General features: G+C 39.3%; 1 protein-coding gene across 2 annotated transcripts; it reads left to right on the top strand.

Annotated features, from left to right (window-relative positions):
* The first annotated feature begins 279 nt into the window (after nt 1-279).
* Nucleotides 280-16,600, top strand: bmal1a (basic helix-loop-helix ARNT like 1a). Of its 2 annotated transcripts, none has more exons than XM_058087424.2 (20): nt 280-444; nt 2,738-2,919; nt 3,071-3,134; nt 4,550-4,697; nt 4,776-4,796; nt 4,868-4,900; nt 5,102-5,131; nt 6,761-6,918; nt 7,052-7,131; nt 8,666-8,758; nt 8,835-8,952; nt 10,719-10,868; nt 10,970-11,216; nt 11,337-11,443; nt 12,602-12,752; nt 12,851-12,930; nt 13,007-13,118; nt 13,667-13,760; nt 15,694-15,787; nt 15,881-16,600. In XM_058087424.2, exons 3-20 carry the CDS (start codon nt 3,089-3,091, stop codon nt 16,036-16,038), a joined length of 1,920 nt encoding a protein of 639 aa, XP_057943407.1. In that variant the 5' UTR covers nt 280-444; nt 2,738-2,919; nt 3,071-3,088; the 3' UTR covers nt 16,039-16,600. The 2 variants fall into 2 exon arrangements, with proteins under 2 accessions (XP_057943407.1, XP_057943408.1); XM_058087425.2 differs by having other exon boundaries at nt 10,973-11,216.
* The last annotated feature ends 153 nt before the right edge of the window (nt 16,601-16,753 follow it).

Genomic DNA, 16,753 nt, shown 5'->3' on the forward strand with positions numbered 1-16,753 from the left:
AATTTGAATATTTATAATTTACAAACACAATACAAAGATTTGGATTATGAAATGATCATCATTTTATTTCAACAATGAGCCGCAGTTTGGATACTCCTGATGCAGTCAGTCACAGCGCCATCTTGCGTCGCGAGTCAGCATGGCAGGTTCCTCCACACTCACACGCACGTCCTCTCCCTGCATTCTGTTTGAATAACGGCTGCCATTGGTCAGCGGAGACGCCTGTCATCTTTTACCACCCTGAAAGCGTCTCTGATTGGCCACGGGCGCACCAATGGCTGTAGCGCAGTTGCCATTGGCTGGGAAAGTAGGTTAGTGGTCCGACAGGCATGACGGTGAAGAGAAACTGGGTCACCATTGAAAATCGTTTATGTCACACTTTTGACTTCCATAATACCCAACCTAGCCGCCTTCAATGGACAGCCACATCGCAGCGGAACAAATGTAAGTAAAGCGTTAAAAAAGTAAAACATTAGAATATATCGGTGACTTTTGTGATTATCCGTCTTGTATGTCGTCGATGTTTTCCAGCTTGGCAAGGAAAGGACATTATCATTAGCATTTTCCTAGCTAGCTGTTGCTATATACGTCGTATTTAATGTAATGTCGGTGAAACCAAGCTTGCTTATATACAGAGTGTTTATAAAGATAAAAGAGCGTCGTATGTTTCCGCCACGATGCTAGCTAAAGCTGCTAATTAGCATGCTAGCATTCAAGCTAAGACGCTAGCCTATGTAAACAGGCCCAGGTTTTCTTGGACAGCATCGTGTCTGTGGGAAAAGCCCATTAAATATGTCCGACATATTATTGAAACCAAGATGGACGCAGGCCGGTACGCCATTATCATATTTGCTCATTAGAAATGCTGACATTGTTGGCATCGTGACGACAGTACAGTGCCGGTTGTGTTCTGCAGAGAAGATGCTGATCGGTTGTCCGTCATTAGTTGTTTTTTTTAAACCAAAAGGCCTTTTGTTTTTTTTTCATCTTCCGAAGTCAGTCTTAAATATATGTGGTACATTGTATTAGTAATCGTGCCTTGGTTAACGTCCTTCGTTTCCAAAGTGAGGTTCCCATACTCCTAGGTGTACACAAATTGTAATGAGGGTACGTGAAATAGCTTAAATAAATAAATAAATAAATAAATGAGCAGGAAAGTGTCTCATATTGAAAATTAAGTTAATTAATTCTAATTATTCTAATTAATTAAGATTAAATTAAAAATGGATTTATGATACCTAGCATGATAGTAGGTTTGAAGTGTTTAGAAAAGGATCTTGGCTGTGCTTTAAGCTAACTATGCAACACCCAGCAATGTCAATGTAAGTGTCTGCGTATGTCAATAGTTATGAACATGTCGAAAAATGCTTCTATGCTATTATTAATATGCTAGAGCTAACATCTCTGTTTCTACTTGTGAAAATGGTTAAAATGTTACTTTTCTAATGTTAGCATATTTGCAATATTAACATTAGCATGATAAAACTGACATGATAGTAGTGTCTGTCAAGGTTAACGATAATGAAAATGATTAAAAGGCTACTATGCTAATATTAATATGCTAGAGCTAACATCTCAAACATTAGCATGGTTTAAATAAGTTTCTCTTTGTGAAAATGGCTGAAATGTTACTTTTCTAATGTTAGCATATTAACATTAGCATGATAAAACTGGCATTATAGTAGTGTCTGTTAAGGTTAACATTAATGAAAATGATTAAAAGGCTACTATGCTAATGTTAGCATCCTAACTCGCATGAGAGCACAGTGTTTCTATAGGTTGTACATGTAAAAACCTTTGAAAAAATGCAAGTATGCTAACATTATTATGCTAACATCTAGAAAAACAGTTCTGTGTTTAAATGCATGCTTATACAAATGGCTATAAATGCTAGTATGCTACTTTTTGTCAATGTTGGTATGCTAACATTAGCATGCTAGAGCTAACATCCCGAACAATAGCACTGTTTAAATAAGTTTCTACTTGTGAAAATGGCTGAAATGTTACTTTTCTAATGTTAGCATATTTGCAATATTAACATTAGCATGATAGTAGTTTCTGTCAAGGTTAACAATAATGAAAATGATTAAAAGTCTACTATGCTAATGTTAGCATCCTAACACACATGAATACAGTGTTTCTATGAGTTGTATATATAAAAATGCAAGTATGCTAATATTAGCATGCCAACATCTAGAAAAATAGTTCTGTTTAAGTGTATGCTCATACAAATGGCTATAAATGCTAGTATGCCGCTTTTTGACATTGTTGGTATGCTAACATTAGCATGCTAACATCTGGAAAAACAGTTCTGTGTTAAAGTGTATGCTCATACAAATGGCTATAAATGCTAGCATGCTTCTTTTTGACAATGTTGGTATGCTAACATTAGCATGCTAACATCTAGAAAAACAGTTCTGTGTTAAAGTGTATGCTCATACAAATGGCTATAAATGCTAGCATGCTACTTTTTCACAATGTTGGTATGCTAACATTAGCATGCTAACATCTAGAAAAATAGTTCTGTGTTAAAGTGTATGCTCATACAAATGCATACAAATGCTAGCATGCTACTTTTTGACAATGTTGGTATGCTAACATTAGCATGCTAACACAAAATGTTAACGTTGGCATGATAACATATAGTAATAAGTGTAATACTAGTGTAGTACTAATAGCGGGAATAGAGAAGTGCTTATTTGTGCTGAAACTGTGAGATGTTTGTATTTGTTTTTAGAGTTACACAAGCTGCACTCGTTACTACCTAAGGACCAGACCAGATCGGGGAACCCATAAGGCGGATGAGTCTTGGTGGGGCTGCACCAAAGGAGACAGAGACCACATCGGATCGAGACTAACCGTACCGGGACAGATATTCCAAAGTCCAATTAAGAAGGCTTGTTGCTGTCTCTTATCCAGGCGAGTCTAGTGGTGCCGTAATGACATCATAATCAATTCCTAAAACAAAAACAAAACACTTTCAATCCGATCCCGATACCTGAATTTGCATATCTACTGTTACCGATACTGTTACCGATACTATTCCGATACCGTTTTTCTTTCTTCACAGTGGAGGGCTGAAGAGTGGATGGAAGGAGATGATTTTAACACAGAGGCTGTGATGAACATCTGTGGTGAGCCATCATTTTATCCTCATTTACATTATTATGTCCACTACAACGAATAATAGGAGTGTAAAGGTGACTATAGGGGTGCTATTTCATGTCTAGATGGCTCTAATACTGTTAAAAAGCATATGTAGAAGGCTGTAAACAGGTTTTCTGTGCTTATGGCTTCTTATTTTCTCTTATGATGTTTACTATATTGAATAATAGAAGTGTAAAAGTGACTATAGGGGTGCTATATTATGTCTGAGGGCTCTAATAATGAAGTGTGTTTAGAAAGGAAAGTGGTAAACAAGTTTTCTGTCTTTTGATGTCTACTGTATTGGGTAATAGAAGTTTAAGGTGACTATAGGGGTGCTATTTAATGTCTAGAGGGCTCTAATAATAAAGTGTGTTTAGAAAGGAAAGTGGTAAACAAGTTTTCTGTCTTCTGATGTCTACTGTATTGGGTAATAGAAGTTTAAGGTGACTATAGGGGTGCTATTTCATGTCTAGAGGGCTCTAATACTGTTAAAAAGCATATTTAGAAGGCTATAAACAGGTTTTCTGTGCTTACGGCTTCTTATTTTCTCTTATTCTGTCTACTATATTGAATAATAGAAGTGTAAAGGTGACTATAGGGGGGCTATTTCATGTTTAGAGGGCTCTAATAATAGTGTGTTTGCAAGTTTTGTATGTCTTATGTTGTTGTATTATGACTACTGTATTGGGTAATAGGAGTGTAAAGGTGACTACAGGGGTGCTATTTCATGTGTAGAGGTCTCTAATGAACTGTATTTAGAAAGTGGTAAACAAGTTTTCTATGTCTTATGTTGTGTTATTATGTCTACTCTATTGGGTAATATAAGTGTAAAGGTGACTATAGGGGTACTATTTCATGTCTAGAGGTCTCTAATAGTTAAGTTTGTTTGTCTTATTTCTACTGTATTGGGTAATATGAGTGTAAAGGTGGCTATAGGGGTGCTATTTCATGTTTAGAGGGCTCTAATAATAAAGTTAGCAAGTTTTGTATGTCTTATGTTGTCTTATTATGTCTACTCTATTGGGTGATATAAGTGTAAAGGTGACTATAGGGGTGCTAATTCATGTCTAGAGGGCTCTAATGTGTTTTTTCAAGTTTTGTATATCTTATGTTGTCTTATGTCTACTGTATTGGGTAATGGGAGTGTAAATGTGACTATAGGGGTGTTATTTCATGTCTAGAGGGCTCTAACAATAAAGTGTTTACCACTTTCCTTTCTAAACACAAGTTTTCTGTCTTATGATGTCTACTATATTGGGTAATAAGAGTGTAAAGGTGACTGTAGGGATGCTATTTCATGTCGAGAGGGCTTTAATGCTCAAAGGCGCATTTAGAAGGTGGTAAACAGGTTTTCCATGCTCGAGCTTTGAGAGTTTTCCCAACATCTCTTTGCCCCCCGTAGATGACCTGATGGCAGACCAAAGGATGGACATCTCCTCTACAATGACCGACTTCATGTCCCCCAGCTCCACGGACCTCATCTCCAGTTCTATCAGCACTACCGGCATGGACTACACTCGCAAGAGAAAGGGCAGCACCACAGAATACCAGTAAGAAAAAGTAGCATAACAAAGCTAAATTTATTATGTCCAACCATAAAAACTGACCAAAGATTGTTTTCTTTGCAGAATCGATGGCTTCTCCTTTGAGTAAGTAAACCCCATCAGACTATGATTTGCTAGCATGTCATTCCTGACAATCCTCATCTCTTCCTCTTCAGCGATATGGACCCAGACAAAGACAAACTGGGAAGGTAAGAGTCCGCCATTACTATTTGTTTCGCTCCAGTACACAGACTGGATCACAAAAGGCTTCACAGTACATGGAGGCGGGGCTACTAGCGAGTGGAGCAAGTTAGCAAGCAAATGCTAATAGACCCCACCTATGCAAGGCTTCTACCGCTGTATCTACATGATCGGTTCTTCCCGTGTAAATATGTCTTTTCCCTTTGCAGCGACCAACCGGGCCGGATCAAGAATGCCAGGTATGGGATGCTTTTATTTCTTCTTTCACTGCTGGTTGGGGGCCTGGGAGTCGGGTGAAAGGAGGGCGCCCTCTACGTCTTCAGACCTTTAACTACAGGCCGTGGTCATCATCACCAGCTATTATTTTATTGATACGTCCATATCTAATGAAGTGAGGAAGGACATGATTGCAATAATGCATCAATTCCATTTCAATAAAATGAATGTAAATGTGACTATAGGGGTGTTATTTTATATCCAGAGGGCTCTAATAATGTAAAAAAGCATAGTTAGAAAACACATTTACCACCTTCTATGTCTTGTTTCCTCATAGCATGTCTATATTGGCTAATATGAATATAAAGGTGACTATAGGGGTGTTATTTTATATCCAGAGGGCTCTAATAATGTAAAAAAATCATAGTTATAAGCTGGTAAATGTGTTTTCTATGTCTTGTTTCCTTATAGTATGTCTACGATATTGGCTAATATGAATGTAAAGGTGACTATAGGGGTGTTATTTTATGTCCACAGGGCTCTAATAATGTGAAAAAAGGCATAGTTAGAAGGTGGTAAATGTGTTTTCTATGCCTTGTTTCCTCATAGTATGTCTACAATATTGGCTAATATGAATATAAAGGTGACTATAGGGGTGTTATTTTATATCCAGAGGGCTCTAATAATGTGAAAAAAAGCATAGTTAGAAAACACATTTACCACTTTCTATGTCTTGTTTCCTCATAGTATGTCTATATTGGCTAATATGAATGTAAAGATGACTATAGGGGTGTTATTTTATATCCAGAGGGCTCTAATAATGTAAAAAAAATCATAGTTATAAGGTGGTAGATGTGTTTTCTATGCCTTGTTTCCTTATAGTATGTCTACGAAATTGGCTAATATGAATATAAAGGTGACTATAGGGGTGTTATTTTATATCCAGAGGGCTCTAATAATGTGGAAAAAAGCATTGTTAGAAGGTGGTAAATGTGTTTTCTGTCTTGTTTCCTCATAGTATGTCTATATTGGTTAATATGAATGTAAAGGCGACTATAGGGGTGTTATTTTATATTGAGAGGGCTCTAATAATGTGAAAAAAGCATAGTTAGAAAACACATTTACCACCTTCTATGTCTTGTTTCCTCATAGTATGTCTATATTGGCTAATATGAATGTAAAGATGACCTTAGGGGTGTTATTTTATGTCCAGAGGGCTCTAATAATGTGGAAAAAAGCATAGTTAGAAGGTGGTAAATGTGTTTTCTACGTCTTGTTTCGTCATAGTATGTCTATATTGCCTAATATGAATGTAAGGGCGACTATAGGGGTGTTATTTTATATCCAGAGGGCTCTAATAATGTGAAAAAAACATAGTTATGAGGTGCTAAATGTGTTTTCTGTGTCTTGTTTGCTCATAGTATGTCTATATTTGCTAATATGAATGTAAAGGTGACTATAGGGGTGCTATTTTATATCGAGAGGGCTCTAATAATGTTAAAAAAAGCATAGTTAGAAGGTGGTAATTTTTTTTTTTTTTGTTAAATGATATTTTTGAAAGATGGCCACAGCCCACAAATAGCTCCCAGGCCACACTTTGGTCAACCCCGTATGCAAAATCATACGCTGATGTCTGCTTTTCCCCCTCACAGAGAGGCTCACAGCCAGATCGAGAAGCGCCGGCGAGACAAGATGAACAGCTTTATCGATGAGCTGGCGTCCCTGGTGCCCACGTGCAACGCCATGTCCCGTAAGCTGGACAAGCTGACGGTTCTGCGCATGGCCGTCCAGCACATGAAGACACTCAGAGGTCAGCACAGACGTCACCATCACATTTAACTGCTTTGTTGTTGCTGTAGATGAGTACTAATATGAAGTGGACGTGCGGTAGCGGCCATTTTAAATAGATGATGTATGGAAGTGAAGCATTGTGTTTGCCACAGGAGCAGCGAACCCGTACACGGAGGCCAACTACAAGCCTTCCTTCCTCTCCGATGATGAGCTGAAACATTTGATACTTAGGGTGAGTTCTGCACCGTGGAATTTGTTGTTGTTTTTTTTTTTTTTTATTATTGGCCTGCGCCATTTTGGAATTTTTAAATGGTGAATTTAGGCCAATAATAAGGACAGCTAACTAATAATGTGGAAAAAAGACATAGTTAGAAGGTGGTAAATGTGTTTTCTATGTCTTATTTCCTCATAGTATGTCTATATTGGCTAATATGAATGTAAAGGTGACTATAGGGGTGTTATTTTATGTCCAGAGGGCTCTAATAATGTGAAAAAAGCATAGTTAGAAGGTAGTAAATGTGTTTTCTATGTCTTATTTCCTTATAATATGTCTATATTGGCTAATATGAATGTAAAGGTGACTATAGGGGTGTTATTTTATGTCCAGAGGGCTCTAATAATGTGAAAAAAATCATAGTTATAAGGTGGTAAAAGTATTTTTTTATGTCTTATTTCCTCATAGTATGTCTATATTGGCGAATATGAATGTAAAGGTGACTATAGGGGTGTTATTTTATGTACAGAGGGCTCTAATAATGTGAAAAAAAAATCATAGTTATAAGGTGGTAAGTGTTTGTTATGTCCTATTTCCTCATAGTATGTCTATATTGGCTAATATGAATGTAAAGGTGACTATAGGGGTGTTACTTTATATACAGAGGGCTCTAATAATGTGAAAAAAATTATAGTTAGAAGGTGGTAAATGTGTTTTTTATGTCTTATTTCCTCATAGTGTGTCTATATTGGCTAATATGAATGTAAAGATGACTATAGGGGTGTTATTTTATGTACAGAGGGCTCTAATAATGTGAAAAAAATCAGTTATAAGGTGGTAAGTGTTTTTTATGTCGTATTTCCTCATAGTATGTCTATATTGGCTAATATGAATCTAAAGGTGACTATAGGGGTGTTATTTTATGTCCAGAGGGCTCTAATAATGTGAAAAAAATCATAGTTATAAGGTGGTAAAAGTATTTTTTTATGTCTTATTTCCTCATAGTATGTCTATATTGGCGAATATGAATGTAAAGGTGACTATAGGGGTGTTATTTTATGTACAGAGGGCTCTAATAATGTGAAAAAAAATCATAGTTATAAGGTGGTAAGTGTTTATGTCCTATTTCCTCATAGTATGTCTATATTGGCTAATATGAATGTAAAGGTGACTATAGGGGTGTTACTTTATATACAGAGGGCTCTAATAATGTGAAAAAAATTATAGTTAGAAGGTGGTAAATGTGTTTTTTATGTCTTATTTCCTCATAGTGTGTCTATATTGGCTAATATGAATGTAAAGGTGACTATAGGGTTGCTATTTCATGCCAAGAGTGCTCTAATAATGTGAAAAAAATCAGTTATAAGGTGGTAAATGTGTTTTCTATGTCTTATTTCCTCATAGAATGTCTATATTGGCTAATATGAATGTAAAGGTGACTATAGGGGTGTTATTTTATGTCCATTTTTTTTATTGGCCTGCGCCATTGCATTGTGCTGTATTCCTAAAACGGGAACGTTGAGTTCTGTGCTGTATCCGCTTGCTATCGCAGGCTGCGGACGGCTTCCTATTTGTGGTCGGCTGCGATCGTGGAAAGATTCTCTTTGTTTCGGAATCGGTGTACAAGATTCTTAACTACAGTCAGGTAAGTAAGATTTCCAGACGTCCCGGATGCCAGCGAAGGCATCATTTCAAGGCATCTTCTACCCTTCCTTCCCCAGAATGACCTCATCGGTCAGAGTCTCTTTGACTACCTTCATCCCAAGGACATTGCCAAGGTCAAAGAGCAGCTGTCTTCTTCCGATACGGCCCCTCGCGAGAGGCTCATTGATGCCAAAAGTAAGCACACGCCTGTTCGGTTCCATCGGGGGTGTCCATGCTGCGGCCCAGGGGCCGTTTGTGGCACGCTGATGTTTTTTCATTTGAAAAATAGAATTTATAAAGAAAAGTATATCTAAAAAAACACAGTGAGGAGAACAATAACCTAATATTATGATGAAAAGGAAATATTACAAAATATTAACAGAAAAAAGTCCTATTCTAACAAGAAAAAATATTCTAAAGAAAATATATTAATTTTATTCATTTTTTAAAATATATTTTTGAACATTGTAATATTGTGAAAAATAAACGGAACAAGATAATGGTGTCATTTTTGGAAAATGGGGTTGGGAGAATAAAGCCCAAATATTACATATTCAGTTCATCAGGGGTTTTCCAACATGGTCATAAATCGTACAATTTGAATGTAAAGGTGACTATAGGGGTGTTATTTTATATCCAGAGGGCTCTAATAATGTAAAAAAAAAGCATAGTTGGAAGGTGGTAAATATGTTATCTATGTCTTGTTTCCTCATAGTATGTCAATATTGCTTAATATGAATGTAAAGGCGACTATAGGGGTGCTATTTTATATCCAGAGGGCTCTAATTATGTGGAAAAAAGCATAGTTATAAGGTGGTAAATTTGTTTTCTATGTCCTATTCATTCATAGTATGTCTATATTGGCTAATATGAATGTAATTGTGACTATAGGGGTGTTATTTTATGTCCAGAGGGCTCTAATATTGTGAAAAAAGTATAGTTAGAAAGTGGTAAATGTGTTTTCAATGTGTTGTTTCCTCATAGTATGTCTCTATTGGCTAATATGAATGTAAAGGTGACTATAGGGGTGTTACTTTATGTCCAGAGGGCTCTAATAATGTGGGGGAAAAAGCATAGTTAGGTGTTTTCTATGTCTTGTTTCCTCATAGTATGTCTATATTGGCTAATATGAATGTAAAGGTGACTATAGGGGTGTTATTTTATGTCCAGAGGGCTCTAATAATGTGAAAAAAGTATAGTTAGAAAGTGGTAAATGTGTTTTCAATGTGTTGTTTCCTCATAGTATGTCTCTATTGGCAAATATGAATGTAAAGGTGACTATAGGGGTGTTATTTTATGTCCAGAGGGCTCTAATGATGTGAAAAAAGCATAGTTAGAAGGTAGTAAATGTGTTTTCTATACCTTATTTATTCATAATATGTCTATATTGGCTAATATGAATGTAAAGGTGACTATAGGGGTGTTATTTTATGTCCAGAGGGCTCTAATAATGTGGAAAAAATTATAGTTATAAGGTGGTAAATGTGTTTTATATGTCTTATTTCCTCATAGTATGTCTATATTGGCTAATATGAATGTAAAGGTGACTATAGGGGTGTTATTTTATGTCCAGAGGGCTCTAATAATGTAAAAAAAAGCATAGTTAGAAGGTGCTAAATATGTTTTCTATGTCTTGTTTCCTCATAGTATGTCAATATTGCCTAATATGAATGTAAAGTTGACTATAGGGATGTTATTTTATGTCCAGAGGGCTCTAATAGTGTGGGGAAAAAAAGCATAGTTAGAAGGTAGTAAATGAATTTTCTATGTCTCGTTTCCTCATAGTATGGCTATATTGGCTAGTATGAATGTAAATGTGACTATAGGGGTGTTATTTTATATGCAGAGGGCTCTAATAATGTAAAAAAAGCATAGTTATAAGGTGGTAAATGTGTTTTTTATGTGTTATTAATTCATATTATGTCTATATTAGCTAATATGAATGTATTGTGTGTCTACAGCTGGTCTTCCGGTGAAGACGGACATCACGCCGGGTCCATCTCGACTTTGTTCCGGAGCCAGGCGCTCATTTTTCTGCAGGATGAAGTGCAACAGGCCCTCCGTCAAGGTGGAGGATAAAGACTTTCCTTCTACCTGCTCCAAGAAGAAAGGTAGACCCCCCCCCCCCACCAACCCCCACATCCTTGTTAAAAGCAGGACTCACAGCTGACTTGGCGGCCATTACACAACACCTGTCGCGTTTCCATCCCAGCAGATCGCAAGAGCTTCTGCACCATCCACAGCACAGGCTACCTAAAAAGCTGGCCCCCCACCAAGATGGGTCTGGACGAAGACAACGAGCCGGACAACGAGGGCTGCAACCTGAGCTGCCTGGTCGCCATCGGGCGGCTGCACCCGCACATCGTCCCCCAGCCCAGCCTGGCGGACATCAGGGTGAAGGCCACCGAGTACGTCTCCCGCCACGCCATCGATGGCAAGTTTGTCTTTGTTGACCAGAGGTGAGCCCACATCATCACACGTCTCCTTAGCCGCCCTTTTAAGGAAGTACTGGAGAAAAAAGAATGGGCGTGGCCAAGGGTGATTCGCGTGTGAAAAGATGTTGTTGTTGTGGTTTTCAGGGCGACGGCCATCTTGGCCTACCTACCCCAGGAGCTGCTGGGAACGTCCTTCTATGAATATTTCCATCAGGATGACATCGGACATCTAGCTGAGTGCCACAGACAAGGTACTGGCATCAAACCCTGGGAAGTCCTAACCCTAACCCTAAACCCTACACACCTAACCCTAACCCTGTACATGTATACACGTGTGTGTGTGCGTGTGCGTGTATACACGTGTGTGTGTGTGCGTGTACATATACATATATACACGTGTGTGTGTGTGTGTGTACATATACATATATACACGTGTGTGTGTGTGTGTGTACATATACATATATACACGTGTGTGTGTGTGTGTGTGTACATATACATATATACACGTGTGTGTGTGTGTGTACATATACATATATACACGTGTGTGTGTGTGTGTACATATACATATATACACGTGTGTGTGTGTGTGTGTACATATACATATATACACGTGTGTGTGTGTGTGTACATATACATATATACACGTGTGTGTGTGTGTACATATACATATATACACGTGTGTGTGTGTACATATACATATATACACGTGTGTGTGTGTGTGTGTGTGTACGTGCGCGTGTGTACGTGCGCGTGTGTACGTGCGCGTGTGTATGTACGTGTGTACGTGCGCGTGTGTATGTACGTGTGTACGTGCGCGTGTGTATGTACGTGTGTACGTGCGTGTGTACGTGCGTGTGTACGTGCGTGTGTACGTGCGTGTGTACGTGCGTGTGTACGTGCGTGTGTACGTGCGTGTGTACGTGCGTGTGTACGTGCGTGTGTACGTACGTGTGTACGTACGCGTGTATGTACGCGTGTGTATGTACGCGTGTGTATGTACGCGTGTGTATGTACGTGTGTACGTGCGTGTGTGTGTACGTGCGTGTGTACGTACGCGTGTACGTACGCGTGTGTACGTACGTGCGTGCAATGTGGAGGTTCCAAGTGGAGGTTCCAAGTGGAGGTTCCCAATGCCAAAAGAAGAAATGATATTTAGGCGAAATGGGCAGTTCATCCAAAGTTGAAGATCGTCTCCTTGGAACCTCCTGAAGATCCACCCATACGAGATGTTCTTTGTCCTTGGTGTCGCTGGTGTTCATCCATGGAATGGACCACCAGTGCGACATGTTCTTCCCGCTGGTGTTCATCCATGGAATGGACCACCACTGCGACATGTTCTTCCCGCTGGTGTTCATCCATGGAAGTGTCGTGAACGAGTGGTGACTTTGGGCTGCTGTCCTCTGTTGCAGTGTTGCAGATGAGAGAGAAGATCAACACCAACTGTTACAAGTTCAAGATCAAAGATGGCTCCTTCATCACGCTGAGGAGCCGATGGTTCAGCTTCATGAACCCCTGGACCAAGGAGGTGGAGTACATCGTGTCCACCAACACCGTGGTGTCGTAAGTGGGGCCCGGGGACCAGGATGGGACAGCTTCAGACTTCAGATGGATTCCATGTGACTCTCTCTCTCTCTTTCTCTCGCTCGCCCTTTCTCCAGGTGTCCCATGATGGAAGGATCGGACTACACTCAATCCGCCGCCTCGCCACAGAGTATGGACAGCGTTCTCCCCTCAGAAGGTACCAGCACCTCTACCATGTCACATGTGACTTGTGTGCTGACCCTCTATCTATCTACCCCCCCCCCCCCCCCCAGTAGGCGGAGGAAGGCGAGCCCTGCAGACCGTGCCCGGCATTCCCGGCGGAACAAGAGCAGGGGCCGGGAAGATCGGAAGGATGATCGCCGAGGAAGTTATGGAGATTCAAAGGTAGGGGAGGATCACTGGGGGAAGGCGATATTGGCACGGATGGTGATAGTATGGCGATATTGGCACAGATGGCGATATTGGCACGGATGGCGATATTATGGCGATATTGGCACGGATGACGATATTGGCACGCATGGCGATATTATGGCGATATTGGCACGGATGGCGATATTATGGCGATATTGGCACGGATGGCGATATTATGGCGATATTGGCACGGATGGTGATAGTATGGCGATATTGGCACAGATGGCGATATTGGCACGGATGGCGATATTATGGCGATATTGGCACGCATGGCGATATTATGGCGATATTGGCACGGATGACGATATTGGCACGCATGGCGATATTATGGCGATATTGGCACGGATGGCGATATTATGGCGATATTGGCACGGATGGCGATATTATGGCGATATTGGCACGGATGGTGATAGTATGGCGATATTGGCACGCATGGCGATATTATGGCGATATTGGCGCGGACGACAATATTGGCGCGGGCGGCGATATTGGCACAGAGCCTCAATGTCTTTCCTTTGTAGGATCCGAGGCTCCTCCCCCTCCAGCTGTGGTTCCAGCCCCTTAAACATCACCAGCACACCCCCACCTGACACCTGCTCTCCGGGGGGGAAGAAGGTGACTCACACACACACACACACACACACACACACCTGAATGAGACTACAGGTGACCTGTTTTCCAACCACGACGCATAGCAGGAACACTGCCACCTGGTGGCCACTTTTATGGCTTCCATGTCCTCTTGTTGTTGGGCTTTAGTGGAGACTTGCTTCATCATCTCTTTATGGCAAACATAAAAGACATGGAAATACCTTTATTACCTTTAAAATATGACTTTATTCCCATGTATGGTGACTTTATTCCTTTTAAAATATGACTTTATTCCCATGTATGGTGACTTTATTCCTTTTAAAATATGACTTTATTCCCATATTATGGTGACTTTATTCCCATATTATAATGACTTTATTCCAATGTATGGTGACTTTATTCCCATATTATGGTGACTTTATTCCCATATTATGGTGACTTTATTCCCATATTATGGTGACTTTATTCCCATATTATGGTGACTTTATTCCCATATTATGATGACTTTATTCCAATGTATGGTGACTTTATTCCCATATTATGATGACTTTATTCCCATATTATGGTGACTTTATTCCCATGTATGGTGACTTTATTCCCATGTATGGTGACTTTATTCCCATGTATGGTGACTTTATTCCCATATTATGGTGACTTTATTCCAATGTATGGTGACTTTATTCCCATATTATGATGACTTTATTCCAATGTATGGTGACTTTATTCCAATGTATGGTGACTTTATTCCCATATTATGATGACTTTATTCCCATGTATGGTGACTTTATTCCCATGTATGGTGACTTTATTCCCATGTATGATGACTTTATTCCCATATTATGATGACTTTATTCCCATGTATGGTGACTTTATTCCCATGTATGATGACTTTATTCCCATATTATGATGACTTTATTCCCATGTATGGTGACTTTATTCCCATATTATGATGACTTTATTCCAATGTATGATGACTTTATTCCAATGTATGGTGACTTTATTCCAATGTATGGTGACTTTATTCCCATATTATGATGACTTTATTCTCATGTATGGTGACTTTATTCCCATGTATGGTGACTTTATTCCCATGTATGGTGACTTTATTCCCATGTATGATGACTTTATTCCCATGTATGGTGACTTTATTCCCATATTATGATGACTTTATTCCCATGTATGGTGACTTTATTCCCATATTATGATGACTTTATTCCCATGTATGGTGACTTTATTCCCATGTATGGTGACTTTATTCCAATGTATGGTGACTTTATTCCCATATTATGATGGCTTTATTCCGATATTATGTCTTTATTCCCATATTATGATGACTTTATTCCCTTGTATGTTGACTTTATTCCCATATATGATTACTTTATTCCTTTAAAAACAAACTTTATTCCCACATTATGAAGACTTTATCCCTTTAAAATATTAATTTATTCCTTTAAAATATGAATTTATTCCTATATATGATGACTTAATTCCTTTTTAAATGTCTTTATTCTTTTAAAATATGACTATTCTCAAATATGATGACTTTATTCCTTTAAAATATGAATTTATTCCCATATATGATGACTTAATTCCTTTTAAAATGTCTTTATTCCTTTAAAATATGACTTTATTCTCATATATTATGACTTTATTCCCTTGTATGTTGACTTTATTCCCATATATGATGACTTTATTTCTTTAAAATGTGACTTTCCATGTATAATGATAACTAACTAACTTTATTCCCACATTATGACTTTATTCCTTTTAAAATTCCCTCTGTTTTTCCCATTCCTGTCTAAATATTTGAAGGTACTGCTTGGAATGATGTCATTCCGGTTTTATTTCCGGAATGTTTTCCCTTTGGATGACTAAAATGATATTTGATGTGTGAAATATGGAAAGACGCTGTTGAGGAGGAGACGGTGCGTTTAATGACCCTGTCCTGACCCTGTAGATCCACAATGGAGGAACACCTGAGCTGGCCAGCACTGGCATCCTTCCTGGACCCGACTCTGTGGGCTACCCGTACTCCAACCAGTCCATCATGAGTATGTACCCCCGTGCCCCCCCCCCTCACACACCCACACAAACACACACACCCCCAAAGTGCTCCGTCTCAGGTGTGATCCTGATCCCATCAGGTGACAACTCCCACCTGAGCATCGACATCATGGATGAACCCGGTTCCAGCAGCCCCAGCAACGACGAGGCGGCCATGGCGGTCATCATGTCCCTTCTGGAGGCGGACGCCGGCTTAGGAGGCCCCGTGGACTTCAGCGACCTTCCCTGGCCTTTGTGAGGACCACGAGGGAACGGGAGATGGGAGCGTTTAGGACCTTCAATGTCAGTAGTCGGGAACGCTTTGTGAAGACTCTTTCCTCCAACAATTCCACTGGGATCGGTCGGAAAGGAAAAACGTCCTCCGGGAACGCCGCAGCTTCTTTTTGTTTGGGTGATGACGAAAAGCGGAAGCCGTCCTGAAGTTTTTTGGTGGTCTTCAGCAAAACCGTGGACCTCACCTCTTCCGTCTCAAAGCCGACTCCCACTTTACACAGTACGACATCAGCACTTGAACACATCACGACGTATGACGTGTCAGTTTTAAAGTAAAACGTGATTTTAATGAGTCCAAATTCATGACGCCCCCCCAACCCCCGATGGGCGGCAGTGGTGAGGTCCACCATCTTTGGTTTTTATTTCACCGTCTCTTCATGCTCCGACACCGTGTCTATATATATAATGTATCAAATCTTGGAATATGAATATGGTAAGAGTCTACTTTATGCAAATATATGAGTATGAGTGTATTGTATGTACCAACAGTCAAATATTTTTTAAAATAAAAATGCTTTCTTTCTGTCTTTTTTGGCTCAGCAAATATTTTTATTTATTAAAAAAAACAAAAAAAAATAATGTGCTTTCAGTGTTGATTGATTTTTCATATTTGTTGGATATTGTCATAATTGTGAAACAACTGCCAGTTTAATTGACTGGACGTCATCACCTAATATGGG

This window comes from Doryrhamphus excisus, linkage group LG6 (genome assembly GCF_037039965.1).
Source record: "Doryrhamphus excisus strain RoL-2023G ecotype Guam linkage group LG6, RoL_Dexc_Guam_v1.1, whole genome shotgun sequence".
Classification (NCBI taxonomy): Eukaryota; Metazoa; Chordata; class Actinopteri; order Syngnathiformes; family Syngnathidae; genus Doryrhamphus; species Doryrhamphus excisus.

What these genes read in the sequence shown, in the direction of transcription:
- bmal1a (XM_058087424.2), top strand. Translation starts at nt 3,089, where the DNA reads ATGGAAGGAGATGATTTTAACACAGAGGCTGTGATGAACATCTGTG. An exon ending in GACAAAGACAAACTGGGAAG is followed by an intron (nt 4,901 to 5,101) that starts GTAAGAGTCCGC and finishes TTCCCTTTGCAG; the next exon opens with CGACCAACCGGGCCGGATCA. An exon ending in TTTGTCTTTGTTGACCAGAG is followed by an intron (nt 11,217 to 11,336) that starts GTGAGCCCACAT and finishes TGTGGTTTTCAG; the next exon opens with GGCGACGGCCATCTTGGCCT.